General features: G+C 36.4%; 1 protein-coding gene across 2 annotated transcripts in view; it reads left to right on the forward strand.

Moving 5' to 3' along the window:
- Nucleotides 1-22916, forward strand: part of NDC80 (NDC80 kinetochore complex component) — a 49125-nt gene that overhangs the window by 21882 nt on the left and 4327 nt on the right. For both annotated transcript variants that reach the window (XM_020970685.2, XM_020970684.2), the window contains exons 8-15: nucleotides 1529-1622; nucleotides 2332-2438; nucleotides 3397-3541; nucleotides 10051-10256; nucleotides 13394-13546; nucleotides 14339-14428; nucleotides 15847-15939; nucleotides 17454-17584. In XM_020970685.2, the coding sequence (XP_020826344.1) occupies nucleotides 1529-1622; nucleotides 2332-2438; nucleotides 3397-3541; nucleotides 10051-10256; nucleotides 13394-13546; nucleotides 14339-14428; nucleotides 15847-15939; nucleotides 17454-17584 (1019 nt within the window). The remainder of the gene's footprint in view (nucleotides 1-1528; nucleotides 1623-2331; nucleotides 2439-3396; nucleotides 3542-10050; nucleotides 10257-13393; nucleotides 13547-14338; nucleotides 14429-15846; nucleotides 15940-17453; nucleotides 17585-22916) is intronic.

Below are 22916 nucleotides of genomic sequence, written 5' to 3' on the forward strand. Positions count from 1 at the left end.
TAGGTTTTATTATTATTAAATAAGAACATAAACTCAGAATAGTTAAACAACTTACCCATGGCCACAAAGCTGGGTAATGTTTGACAGATTTGCTCAAACTCAAGTCTCATGACTCTTATTCTATTGTTCTTTCCCATATACCACAAAAGGCTTACATGATGGTTTAGGCACTAGAAAATGAATATTTTTATTATCTTTACATATTTTAAAGTGACAAGACCCAGTACTAGCTTTGCTATTTTAATGTGGCCCTAATCAACACTGTCATGACAGACTGTTTCCTACATTTTGCACATCAAATTTAGTGAATCTACTTTAATGGTCACAGTATAGCTGTAATGAGGCTAGGCTCACTAGTTTACCTTAATTAAAGGGAAATATCGTTCTGTATCTATTTCTGATTCTAACTGTGCATTTTATATGGCAATGGTCACCAGGGGAGTATAGCACTATATAACGCACCATTACTATTGATCAAAAAAACAAAACAAAAGAATTTCCTTAGTTTTTCATATAGAAGATAAAGCATGTGTTCCAACAGCATGTTAAAAAATACTTAATCTAGTACTGATTCCTGCAAGATATCACTGCCTTGTCCTAAAGAGCTCAGACTTGCCGCTTTTGAATCCACACTAAACTCAGTGAATGAATACAGCAATTAACTGTGTGCAAAATACTGTGCTAAACACTGAGGATACAAAAAGAAAAGTACACAGCCCCTGCTCTTAGCAAGCCCACATTCTAGTAAGGGAAGCACATGGAACATTTTATGTACAAGTCAGATGGAAAAATTCCATGCTCCTTAGGATTCAGTAGCAAAGCAAATATTTTTGGGGTTGGGTTTTTTTTTTTTCGTTTTTTGTTTTTTTTGGATAAATAGTGGGGTTAAGTGACTTGCCCAGGATTACACAGCTAGTAAGTGTCAAGTGTCTGAAGACGTATTTGAACTCAGGTCCTCCTGACTTCAGCCAGTGGTCTATCCACTGTGCTATCTTGCTGCCACTTAGCAAAGCAAATGTTAATGCCTCTTCTTTAATGTCAGTATTCCCAGAGCTCTTGCATTCCAAGTCCTGGGCTGTTCTTATCAAGTCTGAAGAGAGATGGTGATTAAAGTGTGGTGCTCTTAGCCCAGTGCCTAAGCACATTGTAGGTGCTTAGCAAATGCTTCTTCCCCTCCCTTCTCATGGCCTACCTGCCCTGTGTGTCCATTTTAACATAATTACCCTTCAGCATTTCATACTTCTTAACGACCTTCCATTTCTTTGACCGTTATTCCAAGGACTAATTCAAAAGAGGATATTCTTGCTTTTGGTATCATTTTATACTAAGAAATCAAAGCACATAAGTATGAGTAAATCTTAAAATGGATGAAATACATGAAATTTCTTTATGTATTCTTAGGTTCCTATTAGCATGTTTGCTATTTTATTTTATTAATTGAAATTGATACTTTTTCACAAAGGAAAATAGTAAAATAGGTAGCTAAGAAATTGTGACTTAAAAAAAAATCTGTTACCCTCTTTTCCAGTTGTTTTTGGACTATACCGTAAAATGCTATGAAAATTTCATGACTGGTGCTGATTCTTTTGAAGATTTAGATACGGAGTTACACTCAAAGCTAAGTAAGTATTCTTCATTTATAATATGTTAAAATTTGCTGCCTTGTACTAAATACTGAAATAATAAAACTTTTTAAATTATTAATATACCATCGTAATAAATCTTAATTATGTAGAGATTTCACTTTTTAAAAGTATCTTATCTATTGATCTTCATGCTTTCCCTTGGGGGACAGATGGCATCCTCATGCCCTGAGGTATAATTAAGTAAGTTGCCCAAAGTCTTTCACACATTCTCTGGCAAATAAAAACATAAGTTCCCTGACTTAGTCTGTTTTTCCATTTGATTCTACTCCCATAAAACTCAGTCCACAATGTTTATTATAAAGGTTCAATGATTTTCTTTTACTTGCTATCATTACTTATGTTGAAAAACCGGTTTATGTAAAGGGCAAGTATAGATCTGAATGCCAAAAGAGTTTCCTTCGGGAAGCAGGTAAATGCTTAAAAAATGATGAAACCATTTCATAATGACTTACTCTTGGGAGAGATACTTTCCTGGCTGTCGGTCTGGTTATGCCAACTGCTTCACATGGGGAAGAAAGCAAGCTAGACCATTTTCAAAAGTATTTACTGAAAGGATGGGGAGTAGGGAGCAGTTAATGTCCCAGTAGATATACTATAAGGAAAATTTAATATGAAATGTAATAATGATTTTTGAATAACTAATGGTTCATATTAACTACATTTTGGGGGCTTTATTTCCTTTCAGAGGACTTATTTAATATAGATGATGCCAAGCTGGAATCTTTAGCTTCAGAAAACAAAAGACTAACTGAAGAAATTGCAAGGCTGGAACGAGAGAAAGAAAATGAACCGGTTAGTAAACATGCCTGTCTCTAGTGAGATCGTACACTTGGGAATTTGAGCCAAAAAGCTCTTTTAGTCTCTCAATTCCTTTTCATCTGATTTGGTGCTTTGTCTTTTTCATAAAGAGATGTGTTTATAAGAAATTCTATTTGTAAAATTTTCATTACCATAAGATTGAACCTCTTCTGGAAAGCAAGTTGCTTTATTTTCTCTAGAATCTGTTTGTCCCTTGTGTGATGTAGGTTAAACAAATGATATCTGTCACCTGATGCAAGATTCATGTACATTTACATAAGGTCAAAAACAAGTCTCATGTCTCAGTTTGGAGATCCTTGATGGTTGCTGGGAAAAGTGATAAAGGATTTATTTTTTGTTTAGTGTCACACTTTGTATACTGGATACTTTATGTAAATTAAAAGCATTATATAATTACAATTTGATACCTTAATCTAGATAGTTGTAATACGTGTATTTAACTGTCTAGTCAAGACATTTTTCAGGTTAAAATTAGGCTATGGACTTCACAAAAATAATATAGTTCTCAAGTGCCAAGGAAATTAGTACTTTCAAACAATTTCTCCCTGACTTTTAAATTCCTCGTCTTATTATTTCCTTATTAAGAAATCTTTTTCCTAAATAACTCTATAACATCACAACATTTGCTTATTTCTAGCAATAGATTTAAGCATTATTACTTTGATATTGGCATAATATATAGTGTTGGATATAGAGTCAGGAAGACCTGAATTAAATTCATCCTCCTTTTCTTTGTGCCTCAAGTAGTGGGCCCTAGTAGGCATCTCCTGAGTCTTAAATAAGTTGTGATCTGCCTTAATGGTTGAAGTTCCCACACTGGGGTCCTCTACCCTGGCAAAAATCAGTTCTTTTGAATATTCATATTTAAAATAATTTTGGACTGAGATAAACTCTATTTTGTTCACACATTTAATATTCTTTTCTCCTAAAGAATCGTCTGATATCACTAAGAAAAGTGAAGGCTTCTTTAAAAGCAGATGTTCAGAAGTACCAGGCATATATGAACAATTTGGAGTCTCATTCTGTCATTCTTGACCAGAAATTAGGTGTTCTTAATGAAGAAGCTCCTAATGGAGGTAAGTCACATATTAGATGTTACAGGTAACCACATTAGTGAATACTCAGATATTCACTCTTTCAATGACAAGAAGACTCCAGTCCAAGAATGTAGCTTTCTTTTGTCCAGCATATTTTTCCTTCTCTCTGGCTGATTTCCTGCTGCCTATCTGCCTCGCTTACACTGTAATAACTGGTGTTTCAGGTTCTGCTCCCACTGTTTCCCAACCATGTCAGGTCCCTGAGCACAGGGCAGAACAAGACAAAGAAGAGCACTTATAATGGCCCTTGGCAAGTGGGTGGACACCTGTATCCTGGTGCCTGAAAGTGTGTATTCTTATTCTTGTCCTGTTGTCACAGGCAGCCGACTGGAAAGGAAGTGGAAAGTGAGATGCAGAGATAGCATACTTATCTCTTCCTCCTTCAGTTCCAGAAGCAAGGCAGAGGAAAGAAGCCAAAGGGTACAAATACTTGCCTCAGGTTGAGGAACAAAAAGCCATGCTGGGCTGTCACTCCATTGTTGCTGATTCTTACTTTCCAGCTGTGTTCTTTTAGGCCCCTTTGTAGTGGGGTAAGGATGTACTATTCCTTTTAAGAAATGGCTGGAAGGGCAGCTAGGTGGCGCAGTGGATAAAGCACCAGCCCTGGAGTCAGGAGGACTTGAGTTCAAATTCAGCCTCAGACACATAACACTAGTTGTGTGACTCTGGGCAAGTCATTTAACCCCAGTGACCTCACCAAAAAAAAAGAAGAAGAATAAATGGCTCGAATGATATTTATGCATATAAGAATGACCTCTCTGGAGTATTTGTTATTCACTGAATCTGAAAAGCTGCTAATCACACTCGATATGACATACTAGCTCACTTGGTGATTTTGTTATCTTAAGTCAGTATGAAGCTTGTTATAAAAATATCTATACTTTTTTGGCATGCATATTTTAATCATATCCCTTATAGGAATCTCAAAAATAATGCCATTCTTCCTATTATTTTGGTGAGCATTTATTTGCAGAGACAAAGAGGACCCAAGAGGCTTAGATAGACTTTGAGGGTCATTTGCACTACTGAAGTAGTCTATGTTTTGAGATCCACTCATATTTTAATTGAGGGCAGCTAGGTGATGCAGTGGATAGATTGCCAGGCCTAGAGGCAGTAAGACCTGAATTCAAATCTAGCTTCAGACGCCGTGACACTGGGCAAGTCCCTTAACCTGTTTGCCTCAAGTTTTCTCATCTGTAAAAATGAGCTGGAGAACGAAATAGCAAACCACTCCAATATCTTTGCCAAGAAAACCCCAAAAGGGGTCACACAAAGAATTGGATATAACTGAAAACAACTAAACAACATTAGTAGTATTTTAATTCTACAGCTCTGTCTTTAAGGTTTTTTAAAAATATTTAATCGTTTTAAATACTTCCCAGAAATCTTATAATTCAAATTACTCAACGCTGTCAGTGACAAAGAATAAATAAAAATGTTTTGTATTTCACAGCAGGAATCAAGATATAGCCAACATTACTAAGTGTAATTTATACCTAAAGTGCTATCCCAATAAATGGTTTCTTTAAATTAGTATAGAACCCAACTTATTTAATGTCTTGTTAGTTCCCCTCTGCTATAAATATGTGGTTCAATGTTTGATTTTTACTCAGAATGCATGGAAGCCAACATCATGGTATACTGTTAGCAGTTTTAGGTCATACATGTCAATGTTAGGGAATTGACTTGACTTACCTGCCTGGAAGTTTTGCATACACATTTTTAGCTCCACTAATTGCCATCTTTTTAGTAGTCTATGTAACTTCAAAAAAGGCTAAAGAGGTGGAGCCAAGACAGTTTAGAAAAGGCAGGGACTTACCTGAGCTCTCCCAAATTCCCTTCCAAACAACTTTAAAATATCTCTAAATGAATTCTGGAGTGGCAAAACCAACACAAGGACAGGGTGAAACAATTTCCAGCCCAAGACAATTTAGAATGTCTCACTGGGATGAGAGTGGAGCACAGGCCGTGCCCCAGCAGCAAGCTTTGAGGGCTACTGAATCCATAGCAGCAGCTTCCAGAGCTCTCAGCCCACAGATGGTTAGGGGGTCAGACAACTGCTCAAAAAGAGATTATAGGAGACCCTTTGCTGGCACTGGGTATGGGACTCTGTGGTATTTCCCACATGTGGTTCCAGGTTGTCATCTCAGCATGAAGAATAGTACTAGTACCTTAAAGCTTGCAGCCACAGGGGAACAGGGACCCAAGTCATAGTTGCAGGGCCAAAAAGAGTATTTGTGGTTGCTCAAAGACCCATGCACAGGCCAGGAGAATAGTAAACACACTTCTCCTTAGATAATACTACCTTGGAAGAACTGAAACCCCAGAACTAGCTCTGAAAACAGCAGTACAAAAAAACCTGAAGCTTACAGCATTGCCCTCTCAACCCTAGGAGCAGAACCCAACTTACATATATATAAAGTTAAAAGTCAAGAAATAAGCAAGAAAAATGAGCAAACAACAAAATAAGATCCTGACCATAGAAAGTTACTATGGTGACAGGGAAGCTCAAAAACACAAACCCAGAGGACAACAAAATCAAAGGAGCTACATGCAAAGCCTCAAAGAAAAATGTGAATTGGTCTCAGGACCAGAAAGAAGTCTTAGAAGAGCTCAAAAAAGATTTTAAAAACCAAATAAGAGAGATAGAGGAAAAAATGGGGAAAGAAATGAGAGTGATGCAAGAAAATCATAAAAACAGAGTCAACAGCTTAGTAAAGGAAGTACAAAAAAATTACTGAAGAAAATAACACCTTAAAAATCAAAATAGGTCAAATAGTAAAAGAGACATAAAAATCCACTGAAGAGAAAAACTTCTTTAAAAAGCAGAAAAAGGCTGGGATTCTTAAAATCTAGCTACTGTTCAGATTCTTATAATGTAGCCAATAGCTTACTCACGTTCAGACTCCTTAAGAGTCTGCCCAATATAATGGATGTTCTAATAAACTTTGGCTGAAAAAAATAAAATAAAATAAAAAGTAAATAAAAATAAAAAAGCAGAAAAAAGATGTATGAAAATTAAATGAAAAAAAAAAACTCCTTGAAAATTAGAATTAGCCAAATGGAAAAGGAGGTACAAAAGCTCAATGAAGAAAATAATTCCTTGAAAATTAGAATTGGGAGGGGCAGCTAGGTGGCGCAGTGGATAGAGCTCCAGCCTTGGAGTCAGGAAGACCTGGGTTCAAATTCAGCCTCAGACACTTAACACATACTAGCTGTGTGGCCCTGGGCAAGCAAGTCACTTATCCCCAGTTGCCTCACCAAAAAGTAAAAAGAATACATATATAGAATTGGGCAAGTGAAAAGCTAATGACTATGAGACATCAAGAAACAATTGAACAAAATCAAAAGAATGAAAAAATAGAAGAAAATGTGAGCTAGTTCACTGGAAAAACAACTGACCTAGGAAATAGAACAAGGAGAGATAATTTAAGAATTATGGACTACCTGAAAGCCATGATCAAAAGAAGAGCATATTTCAGGAAATAATCAAGGAAAACTGCCCTGATATCCTAGAACCAGAGGGTAAAGTAAAAATTGAAAGAATCTGCCAATCATCTCCTGAAAGATAAATGAAAACTCCTAGGATTATCATAGCCAAATGCCATAGCTCCCACGTCAAGGAGAAAATATCTGAGGCCAGATTTGAACTTGTGTCTTCCTGACTGCAGGCCTACTGCTCTATCCACTGTGCCCACCTGATAATTCAATTTGATTAAAACAAGGAATTTATGGAGGGTGTTGATATATGAAATACAACTAGAAATATAGGTTGGAACCAGATTGTGGGGGAAGAAAGAGACAGAGACCTTGACTAGAGTGGTAGTAGTGGTGGTGATGGTGTGGGGGTGGGAGTTGGGGTGTAAAGAAGGGGACAAACATGATGTTATATAGGTAAAATTGACTAACCTTGGCAAATGACTGGATGTAAGAGATGAAAGGTATAGGGAAGAGTCAAAATAACTGAAGTTTCAAGCCTGAGTGATTGGGAAGAGGAGTAAATGTAGAAGGAAAGATGGAAAATTCAGTTGAGAGAGGTTAAAAGTTCTTTTTACCCTGTCTCTAGTCAGATCACATATAATGTTGTAGTCTATTCTAGATGCCACATTTTGGGAAGGAAATTGATAAAGGATTTCTAAAGCAGGAGTTACAAACCTAACAACCATAAACTTTAATATCATCTAATTTGTTTCCTTTTAATCCTCTTTATTTTATACATTTAAAAGCATTGTTCTGAGAAAGAATCCATAGATTTCACCAGACTGCTACAGGAGTCCATAAGTTAAGAGTCTCTGGTCCAAAGAAGAGTAGGATTGTAAAGGGCTTGAAAATTGTACTGTATAAGGACTCATTCAAGAAAGTAGGAATCTTGACCTTGGGGTGGGGAAAAAAAAAAAAAGAAAACTTAGGAAGGAGATGGTTTCCATCTTCACGTATTTAGAGGCCTGTGTTGTGGAAGAGGGATTAGGATTTTCAACTTGACCCCACAGGGCAAAACTAGGAGTAAGGTTTAAAAGTGTCAATAGAGGCATATTTGAACTTGCTACAAGAAAAACTTCGTAACAATTAGAATTATCCAAAAGTGGAATGTTCTGACTCTGGAGACATGAGTTGTCCCTCGTTAATGGTCTTCAAGTGAAGCCCAAATGACCACTTGTTTGGAATATAGTAGAAAGAATTATTGGTCAGGGATTGATTGAGCTATATGATCTCTGAGGCTCCTTCTGACTGAAATTGTTTTGAGTTTAGACATGTTAAATTTGAAGTGCTTGTAGGACATCCAGATGGACATTCCAGTAAGCTGTTAGAGATACAGGGTGAGGGTTCAATGAAGAGACTAGGGCTGAACATGTCTATTTGGGGAATCATAAAATTAATGATTGGACCCATAGGAACATATGATATCCCCAAGGGACAGAGATTAGAGGAACAAGGGGTGGATCAAAGAAAGCCCAAAGGGACACAAACTTAAGAGACAGGAGCTTAGATGATAAACCAGCAGAGGAGAGTGAGAAGAAGCAGTCAGACAAATAGGCCTAGAACCAAGGAACAAGCATGGAAGCTGACTGGAAGACAGTATCTTTTTTTGTTTTGTTTTGTTTCATTTTATTTGTTTGTTTTTTGGTGAGGCAATTGGGGTTAAGTGACTTGCCCAGGGTCACACAGCTAGTTGTGTCATATGTCTGAGGCCAGATTTGAACTCAGTTCCTCCTGAATCCAGTGCTCTATCCACTGTGCCACCCAGCTGCCCCGAAAGAGAGTATCCAGGAACAAGCAGGGGGTAAGGGGTCATAAAGAGAATCATGCAGAAAGGTAAAGGCAGATAAAGACTAGAAAACTCAGTCATATTCAGCAATTTATGGCTCTTTAATATTTTAATAACAGAGCAATTTCAGTAGAGAAGGGAAGTCAGATTACAAGGAGCTGAGAAGTAAATGAGAGGTAAGTCACTTATGACTTCTTATCTAAGTCTTGTGTAACTGAGTCCTAGTCAATTGACACATTAAGGGCCTAAACAGCGTAGCTGCCTAAGGAATCAATGAAAATTCAATGAAATGAGAAATAATTCTCTGATTTAAGTGTGAAAAGAATATACAGGCTATCCATTTGAGTTATTACAGAGGGTTATCATACTGTAGATTGTAAGCTCCATCAGGGCTGAGACTATTTCATTCTTATTTTTGTATCTCCAGTGGCTTGACCATAGGATAGACACTTTAAAGTTTGCAGATCAATGTACATGTCTTATTTCATTAGCTCCCAACCCCATGTCTGAGATGGGATCCCAGTTTTCCAGCTGAAGACCTAATGTTTAAAGGGCTTCACCCATGGCCATGATTAGAGCTAGAAAGTGCTAAAGGCAAGATTCAAAACCATACCCCTCCTGACCCCAAGCCCAACATTCTTTCCATTAAGCTGCACTTCTTGGCATACAGAATACCTTGTAGACATTAGAATGCTCGTGTGTAACGTCAGGGAGATGCACTAGACCTACGATTCCATTGCTATTGGGAGCTCCTGGATGAGGAAGCTCTACAAGTCTAGGTTGTCACTTTCATTGCATCTTAGTCTTAGAGAGTTACCCAGGGCACTAAGAAGTTAAGTGACTTGGTCAGGGTCTCACAGCCAGTATGTGGGAGAGGCATATTTTGAACCCACATCTTCTTGAATCTGAGGACAGCTCTCAATCTACCATGCCACATGGCCTTTCAAGTAGAATTAATTAGGTATGCACCAATTATTTTTATTCTGAAAGGTGAGTAGGAAGATACAATTCAATATGTACAGAAGTATTTGCTTGATACCCAGGTTTGTGTCACTTTCCAATGCATAAAATGAAGTTAAACCCTACTGTTTTCATTGGTGAGTGGTGAATACAGCTTGAAATTATAGATATCTTTAAATGGGGAATCATGCTAGTTGGAGTAAGTAGTGACATTATTAACTGGTGAATCCAGGAAAGTTAACCAATATTTTCCTTAATACAGAACTGGAATTAGAAGCAGTAAAGCAAGAGAATGCCCGGCTGCAAAGTATTATTGATATCCAAAAGTATTCAACTGCTGACATCGAGAGAATACATCACGAAAGAAATGAATTCCAGCAAACCATCAAAAAATTAACCACAGAACTAGAGACAGAACAAAAGCAGTTATGGAATGAAGAGTTAAAGTATGCTAGAAGCAAAGAAGCGGTATGTCACACTATTGCTAATTGACACCTAATTAGAGAGGACCTTGAGAGGGAAAATTGCTGTTTCCCGGCTCTCCAGTGGAAAGGGGTTGACCTACTAAAATAAGTTTGTTGTACAGGTAGAGCTCTTTGACATGGAAATACATGAAATTACATTTGGCCCTATCGTATAATATTTCACTTTCCTGTTGGTAAAACTCAAACTTCTGAATAGTCAAAAGCCCAGACCTGAACCAAAAATGGAGAACTCCATACTTGTTAAGGATAAAAGCTTCTTTTTTCAGACAACAGGCTATCTAACTTCACTTATTATACAACACTAGAAAATCTCATTTATCCAGCATTTTAGAGTACTGAATTTTTTTTTTGTATTTGCACTTTTTATATGCTTAAACTTTTAACTTTTTTTTAATGACAAAGTAAGTCCCTGCTTTAGGAAATAGGATAGAGAGAGAGAATAATAATTCTTTTCTTGATAGCTAAAGATAGTCATCACAATCATTATTAATACTTGGCTTGTGACATAGTAATGTCTCAAGGAGGCTATCTAGGTATATAAAGCTATTTGCCCTTATCCTCAGTGGCTGTCAGACAGTTCTGACACCTACTTCTTTGTATTTTACACAAGTATAAATATGTTCCTGTACAATATGGGAAGGTGTCTCTGTGTAAGTGTGAATTAATTTTTGTGACCATCTCTATCTGTAGGTATTTCATATCTGGTTTTGCATCTGTAGTTTCATTTTTCCCAAAAGTGCTTCTATTATTTACTTCCTTAAAAGTAACAAGACAGGGGCAGCTGGGTGGCACAATGGATAGAGCACCGGCCCTGGATTCAGGAGGACCTGACTTCAAATCCGGCCTCAGACACATAACACTAGCTATGTGACCCTGGGCAAGTCACTTAACCCCATTGCCTAGCCAAAAAAAAAAAAAGTAACAAAAGACAGAACTGACAGTTGCTAAAGTAATCCTAATAACCAAGGATTATGTATAAACTTAAGTTAGTTGTACTTTGTGCACAGACCCTGAAATAGACAGGAGCTTTGATGTGTTGATTTTAGGGTCTGTGATAGACTCAGGAATCTGAAAAAAATAAAGATTCACATTAAGGGATTTGAAGGCACCCTTCCTTACCCAAACAATCTCTTCTACATACTGTTTAACATTATTTATTCCACTAGTTGGTTTCATTTAGGTAACAACTATTTTTTTTTAAATGCTGGTACCCCTAGGAGCAGTAAGGAGCTAATAATAATTGGACTGGGAATAAGGACACCTGGGTTCTTGTTTTGGCTTCAGATTACCCATGTGATTTTTTTCAAGTTAACCTCTCTGGGCCTGAATTTTCTCATTTACAAAAAGTAGTTAGATTGGATGATCTCTATAGTACTTTCTAGCATGCAAATTCTATTGTTCTATCAACCTAGGATCATTTACATTTTAACTATAGTCTAATAGTTAAAATCTATTTGATTAGCAGAAGGCAATTTTGGCATATGCAAGTGAAGGTAAAGTTTTGGGCAGTCACAGGCTAACATGAAAACTGTGAAGGGAATAAAGGAAGGGTATAAAAAGGGGAGCAGTACTGGGCCCAAACCACATGTGGCCCAGTTTGCCACTTTTCTAGGGCCCATCCTTGAGAGGGGCACTAAGGAGTCAAAGGCATGTTCATAAGCTAAGAAATGACAGCAGATTACTGAGGCTACCACAAAGGAGGTCATAGGACAAACAACTAGAACAGTATAGAAGTCTAAACTTGATTGCTGTAAAAGTCATATAAATCTTCATAATCCTTGAGAGTATTACTGTTATAAAACAGTATACTAGTCACTTTTTTTGTTTTTAAATAAATTGTTATTGATGGCTTCTTTTTCTTATGTCATCATAGTTATCCCCAGTATCCTTTCTCTTCCAGAAGAGCCATCCCATATAACAAATAGGATTTTTTTTAAAGTAGGAAAAAAAATCAGCACAACTGATCAATACATTGGAAAAAGTCAAAAAATATATGCAAGGTGTAACAACTATGGACTTCCAACCTCCATGAAGGGAGTGGGTTGGAGGTGTCTTCATATGTTTTCATCTGTGTTACACTTGATCTTTATAATTTTGTTTTGTTCACTTTTAGTTTTCTGGTGTGTGGTTCTTCCGTTTACAATGTTGTAGTTACTGTATATATTGTTTTCTTGGCTTAGCTTATTTCACTTTGCATCAGCCCATACAAGTTTTTTTTATGTTTCTTTGCATTCATCACGTGTGTCATTTCTTACAGAACAGTATTATTCCATTACTTTCACGTACTACAATTTGTTTAGCCATTCCCAATTGATGGGCATCTACTTTGTTTCAGATTCTTTACTATCACAAAACTGTTTACTTTTCTAATTTACTATGTTCCGAGAATCTAGTCTAAGGGTGGGTCCTGACGTGTTGTTTTCATCTGCTTTAACATGAAATATAAGTTCATTAGGCAGTGATGATTAAACAAAATAGCTACAGCAAATTATTACTTTTGTTAAGGCAGGTAAGTGTAGGATTAAATTTTTTGTCAAAAACAGCTTAAAATTTTGGTACATAAAAAGTTATCTGGAAAATGCACTTAGAGAAAGTAAAAATTACAGTTTTTCATTGATACATTTGAGATGCTAATAGATTATCTAAAAAAAGTTCTCTAGCATGGTTTTCCTTTTAGAATCATTCTTTATTACATAAATACTTGTATATTGTAGACATTCAATGAAGTTTCTATTATATGACAGCAAACTAAAACAATAAGAGTGCTTAAGAAGGCAAAGACATTATTTGTTAGCTAATAATTGTTGTAAAAGTATCCATAAATGGGTTTAAATGATTGTAGATTCTTGTGGGTATTTTTTTGTAGCTGGTGCCACTTTTATTTACTTATTTGTTTATTTGAGTTACAAAGCTTGTAACAGAGTAGCAGTTAAAAGCCAGTTAACACAAGGCTGATTTTAGGGTCCCTGGAGTCAGGAGGAAATCCGGCCTCAGACACTTGACACTTACTAGCTGTGTGACCCTGGGCAAGTCACTTAACCCCATTGCCTAGCCAGAAAAAAAGAAAAGAGAATGCTGATTTTGATGCTGTTTTGTGTAACGTTGTTGCTTTGCTTCTAGATTGAAGCACAACTGGCAGAATACCACAAACTTGCTAGAAAAGTAAAACTCATTCCAAAGAGTGCAGAGAATTCCAAAGGTCATGACTTTGAAATTAAATTTAATCCTGAAGCCGGAACAAACTACCATGTCAAATACAGAACGCAAATCTATGTGAGTATTGATGTTTGTATGGATCATATAAGATTTTTAAATTTCAAATACTAACTTTTAACACTTTTTTTTGTGAATTAAGGCTTATAACTACCCTTTTTTTAAAAAATGAAGAATTGTACTTTATCTATGAATGTCAGAGAAATTTCTTGCCCAGATTATACCTTAATCTTCAAATGATATCTAAAGAATGTTTTCCTATCTACTCCACTGAGTATTAATGGATTTTGGTTAGTTCATTCTTTATTCAATAAATACCACACATGGCATAGACTAGTTCTGGTACAGAAATGTTTATTTGGATAAAGGCAATAACTATTCAAATCAAAATTCTACTTAGTTTTGGTTTTCAATGGCTTTTTTATTTCTGTTTGGTTTAAGGATCTTTGTACTCTCAGTTCACACACTCTCACACCATTAGCATAAATTTACCTTTATTTCTTCTGCAGAAGAGAAAGTAGAGAAATGCAATAGGTCACTTTTCATCCCAAGCATATAAATTTGGATGACGGTTTAGCACACATAGCAAATCCTTTCAAATAAACTTATGTTGGAAAAAAAATTTGATAAAATTTAAAACTTATCAATTTTAAATTAATCTGATTAGCTTAAGAGGGTATTATAATATGCTACATTTCTGGAGTTTAACATATTGAGCAGTTAACAGCTTTTCCATAGACACAGTGTCACTTAAAAGGAATGACACTGATTGCCACAGACACCAAAAATGAAATTTCCTGATGCCTTTGTAATCATACTTTATAAAGAAACCATTTTTCCCATGTTTTATAGATACCACTTAAGGAGTTCTTAAACCAATATGAAGAAGGAATAAACAAAGTTCTACATAAAAAAATGGGTTCAGAAGAGACCCTCGAACAAGTAAGTTAAGAAGATAAGACTTCAGAAATAATAACTGTAACTCATATCTGTATTGCCTTACAAATTACTTTACTTACTACAAACCTGTGAGGTTGGGATGTCAGTTGCTGGAAACAGAAAAGGCTTTAAATGAATGGTTAAACAAGTTAGTTAATTCTGAAAGCAATTTTTTTTAACCATGTCTCTGATGGCGTTGGTAAAGGGTGAGAAAACATTCTCCACCAATGCCTGCCATCACCTCTTATGTAAATTATCATTTTAAATCAGTAGTGTCAAACTGGAAGAAAATAACATAGAAAACTACAAGTTACTATTATCTATGTGTTACTGTATTTTTATTTCTTTTGTTAAATGCTTCCCAATTATATTTTAATCTGTTTCAAGCGGTACTTAAGAGTGTTAACCAGCTACAGTGTGGCCTGAGTTTGATATAGTAACTTACCTAGAGGAAGAACTTGAACCCAGGTCTCCCTGGCTCTCAGTCCATACTTCCTCTCACACTAAAAGCAACAGACCATTTTATTTGGCATATTTAAAGGACCTAAACAGGAAGACCATGTGGCCTAACAGGAGACACCCAAAGGAACATGATACAGGAGGAATAAGTGAAGGATATGAGTGTAGCTACCCAGTGAGACCCTCTCACTGGGATTAGGATTTATACCTCCAGATTCAGACTACAACCACTCCCACCTCACTTTACATACACACACAACAGATCCAAATCAGAGCTAGAAAGAGATACAACCTGGGCTGTTGCCATTGTAGTCTAGCAAAACCGGCTTCAGGTCATGCATGGCAAGAAGAGCGAATTCATTCCTGAGAGTAGCCTGGGCACTATTGCAGCTCTGAGATTAGAGCAACTCAGGTGTGTTAGGAGAAGGGATGCTGTGCTGCTCTAGTAGGTCCAATTTCTCACCCCTGACATCACAGGCAGGGAACTATCAGAGAGTCAGCAAACTAGAAGTTTCTACCCCAGAATAGAAAATTACACGTTAGTGGGGCAGGGGAAAAAGGTGATCCAAAGGATGGGAGAAAACATGGCTGTAGAATAGTGTGTGGCAGAAAATCACAGAATTTGAGAGAGCAGCCAGCTAGTCTAACTTGTCCACAAAAAAGAATCCCCACTGTGACACCTCTTGAGGTAGCCTGTTCTACTTTCAGGTAGTATGAGTACAAAGAAGGGGTCAAATGCAAGAGATGTTGTGATGGTGGAAATGGCAAGATTTGATCACTGGTTAGATATATGAGGTAAGGGAGAGTGAGAATTGAGGGCAGACCTGGGAGGCTGAAGGATGGTGGTACCTTTGACAGAAATTGTCTGGTTAACTGGTTAATCGTTGAAAAAACAATTTTACTTGTTAGCATCTTTTGGTGGTAGTTCTGATGATTTTTAAACCGAAGATTTATTCTTCAAGGTGAACACAATGGTGACAGAAGTGAAGAGAAGTACAAAAATGTTAAACGACGAAGTCCAAAAACTGAAGGATCTTAAACAACAAAAACTTAAGGTAAGAACAAATGTCCCACTCTGTTTAGAGAGACTTTGTTCAAAACAGAGGCAGCACGGAGCAGTGGGGTAGAGTTGGCCTTTGAGCCAGGCAGACCTCTTCCATATACTAGCTGTGCAACCCTAAGCAAGGCACTTAACTTCTCAGTGCTCTGGACAATTCCCTAAAATTCTGCATGGGTAGAGGGAATTTCCTCATCTGGGAATTCCCCATATCAATGAAATCACAGGCTCAGTCCCTGTCACTCAAAATTAAGTTACAGTTGGCTGGCTAGATATATGTTAGTACCTGAAAAGTAAATTAGAAAATAAAAAGATAGTAAACTTATGTTACTTTTCTGTCTTTCTATTTCTGTAGATATAGATATCAATATAGACTCACATATAGGTATACATATATAAGTATATATACACATATCTACATATGTAGATCTATATACAGGGATCTTTGATCTCAGTAATGCAAGTTTTCATTTCAGAAACAAAAATCCCAAGACATCCATACTTGCCCATCTATTGCAGTGCTACCTTTGTTATGCCCTTACATTATTTTTCCATATGAAATTAGAGACTTAAAAAAAAAAAAGAAATTAGAGACTTTTTCTTGAGTAGAGGCCACTAGTGCATTGATTATATATTTTTCTTTCTGCAAGTCTTATATTTCACAGGTGGGAACCAGGCTCAGAATCTGCAAAATCACTGGGATAGGGAGTAAACATTAATACATAGCTTCTTCTTTACCTTAATTAATAGAAATAGATGTTAAAACTAAACTCGTTATCCCAGTTGTTACTATCCCAATACTATTATGTTTTCATATTCTGATTTCTAATATTAATTTGGAATAATATCTACCTAACTCAGCCAGGAGTTTTAGTACCCAAGGTGAGAGTACATGACATACTAGAAAATATAGTCATGAAAGACAGTGTATTGTAAGGTTAGATGCAGGAATAGCCATGGATATGACACTTTGAAAATTGAGTTGATCGAATAAAGGTCAAGGGGCTTGTGCCTTACCCAGGGGGTCACATAATTAATAACTATTAAATTCAAATTCAGGAATTTCTGATTTCAAGTATAGTATACTTTGCAAACTGCTTCCCATAGCTGATATTTTTACATTTAAGACCCTATAATTTCATTTATATAATTTCTGTATGGAATAGGACTTCATCATCTGCAAATGAAAATTAAACATGTAACGTCTAGATCAAGGATCACACAATTTCCTAGTATTAGAAACTGGACTTACCACTGAATAAATATTAGACAGTCCTGCTATAATGAAATACCAGAATCATCTAGTCTTCTAGAATGTAGAATTCCCAGCAGAAAGGTTGATTTCCTATATATGCAACATTATCAAAATCATAACAGTATATAACCAGGGCAGGCACAAGGGAAATATTTTTATTTCTGTTAAGTGTTTAATTGTTTAAAAGAATTACTTCGAATAAATATGTAAAATGCCTGTCAGTTTAAAACACGATAATTATGACTTTGTCCTTGAAGGAAGCTGAAGAGAAAGACAGAAAATGTACCACTGAAGTGGAGTCCCTGGATAAACATAAACATTTACTTGAAAGTGGAGTTAATGAGGGCCTCAGTGAAGCCTTGAGTGAATTGGATGACATTCAACAGCAGTAAGTTCACCTTTTATTCAAATGAGTTTTTTGAGATAAGGATTCAAATTTACATGAAGTTTTTAACCTTTTTAAATTGATAAATAGCATGGATATGATCAGGGAGCAGGAAACCTGTAACAAGCAAAATATTGAAAATGTAATATTAAACCCATTTATTTGGCATTTCCTACTTACTACTATCAGGATATTTGTCAAGAAAAAATATGTAATTATTTCTTAGATAACTTATGGTATCTAGGCATAATGTGAGAATTTTCATTTAATTAAAACAATTTAAATTATTAATGAGTAAAAATTGAATTAAGCCAGCCATTTCTGTCAAACTGGTGGAGCGAGTAATGACATATTCAAGAAGAAAAACCCTCAGCAGTACTAAAAGAAAAAAACTGACAAAATGGATAAGCAAAAAAGACTCTAATATAATAAAGAGCAAGAAGCAGTCTCTAGAAGGAAAGAACTACACTGCTAGAAGACAACTGAGCATTTACCACAAAGTCTTCTAATGTATTTTAGAATCACAGTAAGAGATAATAAAACACCTAGCCGCAAAACATCATATGCCCAATGCACTGGAGATGCGAAGACAGAAATGAAGCCTTCTGTGTCCTCATGGAGCTTAGAGTCTGCTGGTAGAGACAAGACCATACATACATACATAATGCAAGGTAGTTTCGAGAAGGAAGGCATTGGCAATTAGTTAGGAGAGTCAGGAAAGGCTTAATGTAAAAGGTAGTTTTTGAGCTAATTTTTCCAGTAAACAAGTGAGTGTAAGAGGTGGAGGTAAGGCAGTATATTCCAGGTATGGAATGTTATCCAGTTTTGTCAGGGGCCTCACTGCATCAAAATAATACTTTTATTTTTCCCCTAATTACTTCCCTATCTCACTCCCCACAAAACCTTCTCTCCTCAAGCCTCCCCCCTCTTCCCACTCTCTCTCTCCAATGGGAGGCTCCACCTCCTACTTTACTGAGAAAGTTGAGGTCATTCAATGTGAACTCCCTCTCCTGCTGTTCTCTTCATCTGGAGTCATCTGGCAACTTTCAGTTCTCTCTTCCTTTTTCCATCAAAGAAAGAAAAACCATTTAGGGGAAATTGAAACTACAGAAGCTGAAACAGTGTGTGAAGTATCTATGGAGTACAGTATGGTCACCAAAAAAGACTCATCTACAACCTAGACACAGACACCTTTCCATATTGTACAAGAACATGTTTATATAACTGTAAAACAGATAGTCCTAGGTTTCAGAACTGCTCAGAAGCCTGGGGCAGACCACCAAGTGTCAGGGCAAGTAGTCCTACATACCTCAACAGCCTTCTTAAGACATCACTACCACAAGCAAAGTATTAGTGATGATCATAATGACTGTCCATCCATCAAGAAGTAGGTAACATTAAAAGTTTGTCGTTGGGGCAGCTAGGTGGCCCAGTGGATAGAGCTCTGGCCTTGGAGTCAGGAAGAACTGAGTTCAAATCCAGCTTCAGATACTTGATACTTACTAGCTGTGTGACCCTGGGCAAGTCACTTAACCCTGATTGCCTCACCAAAAAAAAAAAGTTTGTCATAAAAAGCAATTAAAAGTTTAATCATATGAAAAGGTTATCTACAAAAACTCAGTCTATCTGGGTTACCCCAACAATGCTGCTGAAAAGATGAGGCTTTCTAGTACTATATATAAAATTAAGTCAAATAGGCTTGTTGTCTGAAAAAGGGAATATAGAGGGGCAGCTAGGTGGCGCAGTGGATAGAGCACTGGTCCTGAAGTCAGGAGAACCTGAGTTCAAATCCGGCCTCAGACCAAACACTTGACACTTACTAGCTGTGTGACCCTGGGCAAGTCACTTAACACCAATTGCTAAAAAAAAAAGAGAGAGAGAGAGAGAGAGAAAGGGAATATAGAGCATGGACTTAATTTTTGTTGGAGTTGAAAACTTTTGGGGAGCCAAGGAGGAGGCATTTCTGGATTTTTGACTCTTCAGAACTGATGAAGTTCCCTATCAAGAAGTGTGGAGAATTAGGTGTACTCACAATTAAATGGCATGATATGGATGATAAAATAGCAAAGGAGACTGAGATGAGAAAGAGCCATAAGACAAGTAGATGGAGAACTCCAAGAGAAAGTCATGTTATAAAACCCCTGAGAAGCAAGGAGAAGGTGGTAGTAGCTCTTCAGAGGTACCAAGGAGAAAGAGAGTAAGAAAAGGCCATCGGACTTGGCATAAGAGAGATCCTACGATAACTTTGGAAAGAACTATTTCAGTGGAGTGATGAGGTTAGAAAGCTACATTACAAAGGTTTAAAAGTGAGAAGAGGCAGCCCGTGTAGATAACATTCTCTAGTACTTTGGCTAGAAAAGGAAGAAGAGATAGAGGATTATAGCTTGGAGGATGGTCAGATATCATGAGGGGTTTTTTTGGTTTGTTTATTTTTTAAAATAGGGAAGACATGCATATTTGAAGGTATTAGGAACTAGTAAATAGGAAAGGATGGAGGAATAGATAGAGGGAAAGATAATTGAGGTGACGATCTGCTGGAGAAAGTGAGAGGGGACAGAATCATGGGTACATTTAATGGGACTGGTCTAGGCAAGAAGAGCCATCTCTTTATCATAGATTTCTAATCTTCCCTCTAGGTTACCTTGTTTCACTCTGCATGCATCTTCTGCTTGGCTTTAGTTAGAATATAAGATCCTTGAGGGCGGGGACTGTTTTTGCTTTTGTCTTTCTGTGCCCTGGCTTATCACAATGCCTGGCTTATAGCAAGTGTTTAAGAAGCATATATTATATACCTGTTGATTTACTGAAGTAAAAGAGAAGAAAAGAGGGATAGAGTCCTGCAGGTTGGAAATGCCAAGAACAAAGTTCTAATACTTAATGGCCTCTTTTCTCAGTTAAAATATAAATAAATAAAATCATCAGCTGTGAGGCTACAGGAAGGAGAATGAGTGGTATGGGAAGGTTGAAGAGAGAAGTTTTGGAAGGAAGGAAACAAGCATTTATTATGTACCTGCTGTGTACCAGGCACTGTGCTAAGTGCTTTACAAATGTTATCTCGTTTGCTGTTCATAATAACCCCAGGAAGTAGGTGCTGTTATTATCCTCATTTTACATTTGAGGAGACTGAAGCTGAGAGAAGTTGAGTGGCTTGTCCAGAGTCACACAGCTAGTAAATATCTGAAGTCACATTTGAACTCAGATCTTCCTGAACTTAAGGAAGATTAAAAACATCACCTTGGTACAGCAAAGGAAAATTCTTGAAGACAAACATGAGAATTGACCAAATAGAAAAGAAAATGGAAATAATCCCTGTGAAATGTGCTGAAATAAGTGTGTGTGTGTGTGTGTGTGTGTGTGTGTGTGAAATAAAGGTGCTGAAATAAATGTGTGTGTGAAATAAATGTGCTGAAAAATATAGCAGGACTATAAGTACATCTGAATTCAAATCCTACATCAGACATTTTCTAGCTATATGACCATAAGCAAGTAATTTAATTGCCATCTGCCTCAATTTCCTCATCTGTGAAAAGGGAATATTAATAACACCTAAGTCCCAGCATTGTTATGACAGTCAAATGAGATAGTATGGGGGGGGGTTGGTTTTTTGAGGCATTTGGGATTTATTGACTTACCCAAGGTCACACAAGCTACTGTCTGAGATTGGACTTGAACTCAGGTCCACCTGACTTCAGGGTCAGTGCTCTATCCACTGAGTCACTTAGCTGCTCCATAAGGTAGCTCTTGTAAAGAGCTTTGCAAACCCTCAAAGGATTGCATAAATGAGAAAAAATATAAATTCTTATAGCAAATCCATAGCTGTGTAAGCCAAAAAATTTTACTTAAAACCAAGAAGTAGCATTATTTGTAATGCAGAAGAACTAGAAACTTTCTCAGTAAGATGAAGAGAAGGAAGGATTGCCACTGTCATCATTACTATTTAACATACCACTAAAGATTAATTTACCAATAAATCAAGAAATTGACAGGATAGACATTAAATGCAAAGGGGGTAAAATTAATTTGGGGGGTACAAAAGGTCAAAACTATCTAGAGAAAAATAGAAAAGGAATACAAATAAAATGTCTTTTCTGTTACTAGATCTTATAAAACACCAATTATTAAAAGATAAAAAGAAAAGTTCATCAGTGAAACAGAGATGAACAAGACTTAGAAAGAAATAGATATGCTGTCAACTCTTTGATAATGGGTAAAGGACTTTTTTATTCAGCAAAAACTGCCAGAAAACCTTGGATAGCAATCTGGCAGATATTAAGTTCAGAATATAATTTTCACATCATATACTGCAATTCCAAATAGATAAATGTTCATATAAAAAGTCATACTGTTAAAAAGAGAAATGGTGACATCATATTATGTCATTTGATTTTACTTACCTCTTTGCTTCAAGAGAAGGCTTACTATGTGATTTGGTGGTAAAATATGGAAATCACTGTGGTGTAAAAACAAAAGTTATTGACAAAACTTTTTTTAGCTATATTAAAGCCAAAAAATGTAAGAAGGAAAATTGCTCACTAATTTCTCAGTTATTGATAGGGGATGCATCTATCACCAACAGATGATTTAGTAAAATTAGCTACTTTGATTACATAAAAATAAAAAGCTTTGCACAAGTAAACCAAGTGCAGTTTTGTATGTGTGTGTGTATGTATCCAGAGACTATACACGCATATATATACATATCCCTATAATAGAATCAAAAGTGAATATTTATATGGTTTTATTATATGATATAGCTAAATTTATTTCTGTAGAAAGAATCTAATAAATTATAATGGAAGTCAATATGAAAATATAATTTTTAAAAGGGCATTTGAAGGTATCACTCTACCTTTTCTCTATATTGATATGTTCCTTCTTTTTTTTCAAGTAATAGGTATTTTTTATGAATCTGTCCCACTGCTCGCTTCTCTTAAGCAAATTAAAATATAAAAACAAACCTGAAAAAAAAAATCCCTCACCTCATATCTACGTAGTCTGGCAAAACAAATTCCCAAATTTTTAACGTGTACCAAATCAAGTTCTTTTAATAGTTACTGCTTTTTAATACAGTTTAAAGTATGGTACTGATAAACCTCCTTCCTCCTCACTTTTTTTTCCCCATTTTTCCCTTTTTTGGGAGTAAAATGCAATAAGAGGGAAATTGAAGCACCTTTCTTCAAGCAAGATCAGCTTATTAATAGTGATACGTACTATTAATAAAGTGGGTCAGACTAGCCCTCTCAGTCAGGCCAGCGACCCTCATGAGAAGGAAAAGAGCATTTGCAGGAAAGGAGTGGTTATAGGGTAGTTGGGGAGTCATCCCATTGGCTGAAGC

The sequence above is a fragment of the Phascolarctos cinereus genome, unplaced genomic scaffold (genome assembly GCF_003287225.1).
Source record: "Phascolarctos cinereus isolate Bilbo 61053 unplaced genomic scaffold, phaCin_HiC Scaffold_4;HRSCAF=312, whole genome shotgun sequence".
Classification (NCBI taxonomy): Eukaryota; Metazoa; Chordata; class Mammalia; order Diprotodontia; family Phascolarctidae; genus Phascolarctos; species Phascolarctos cinereus.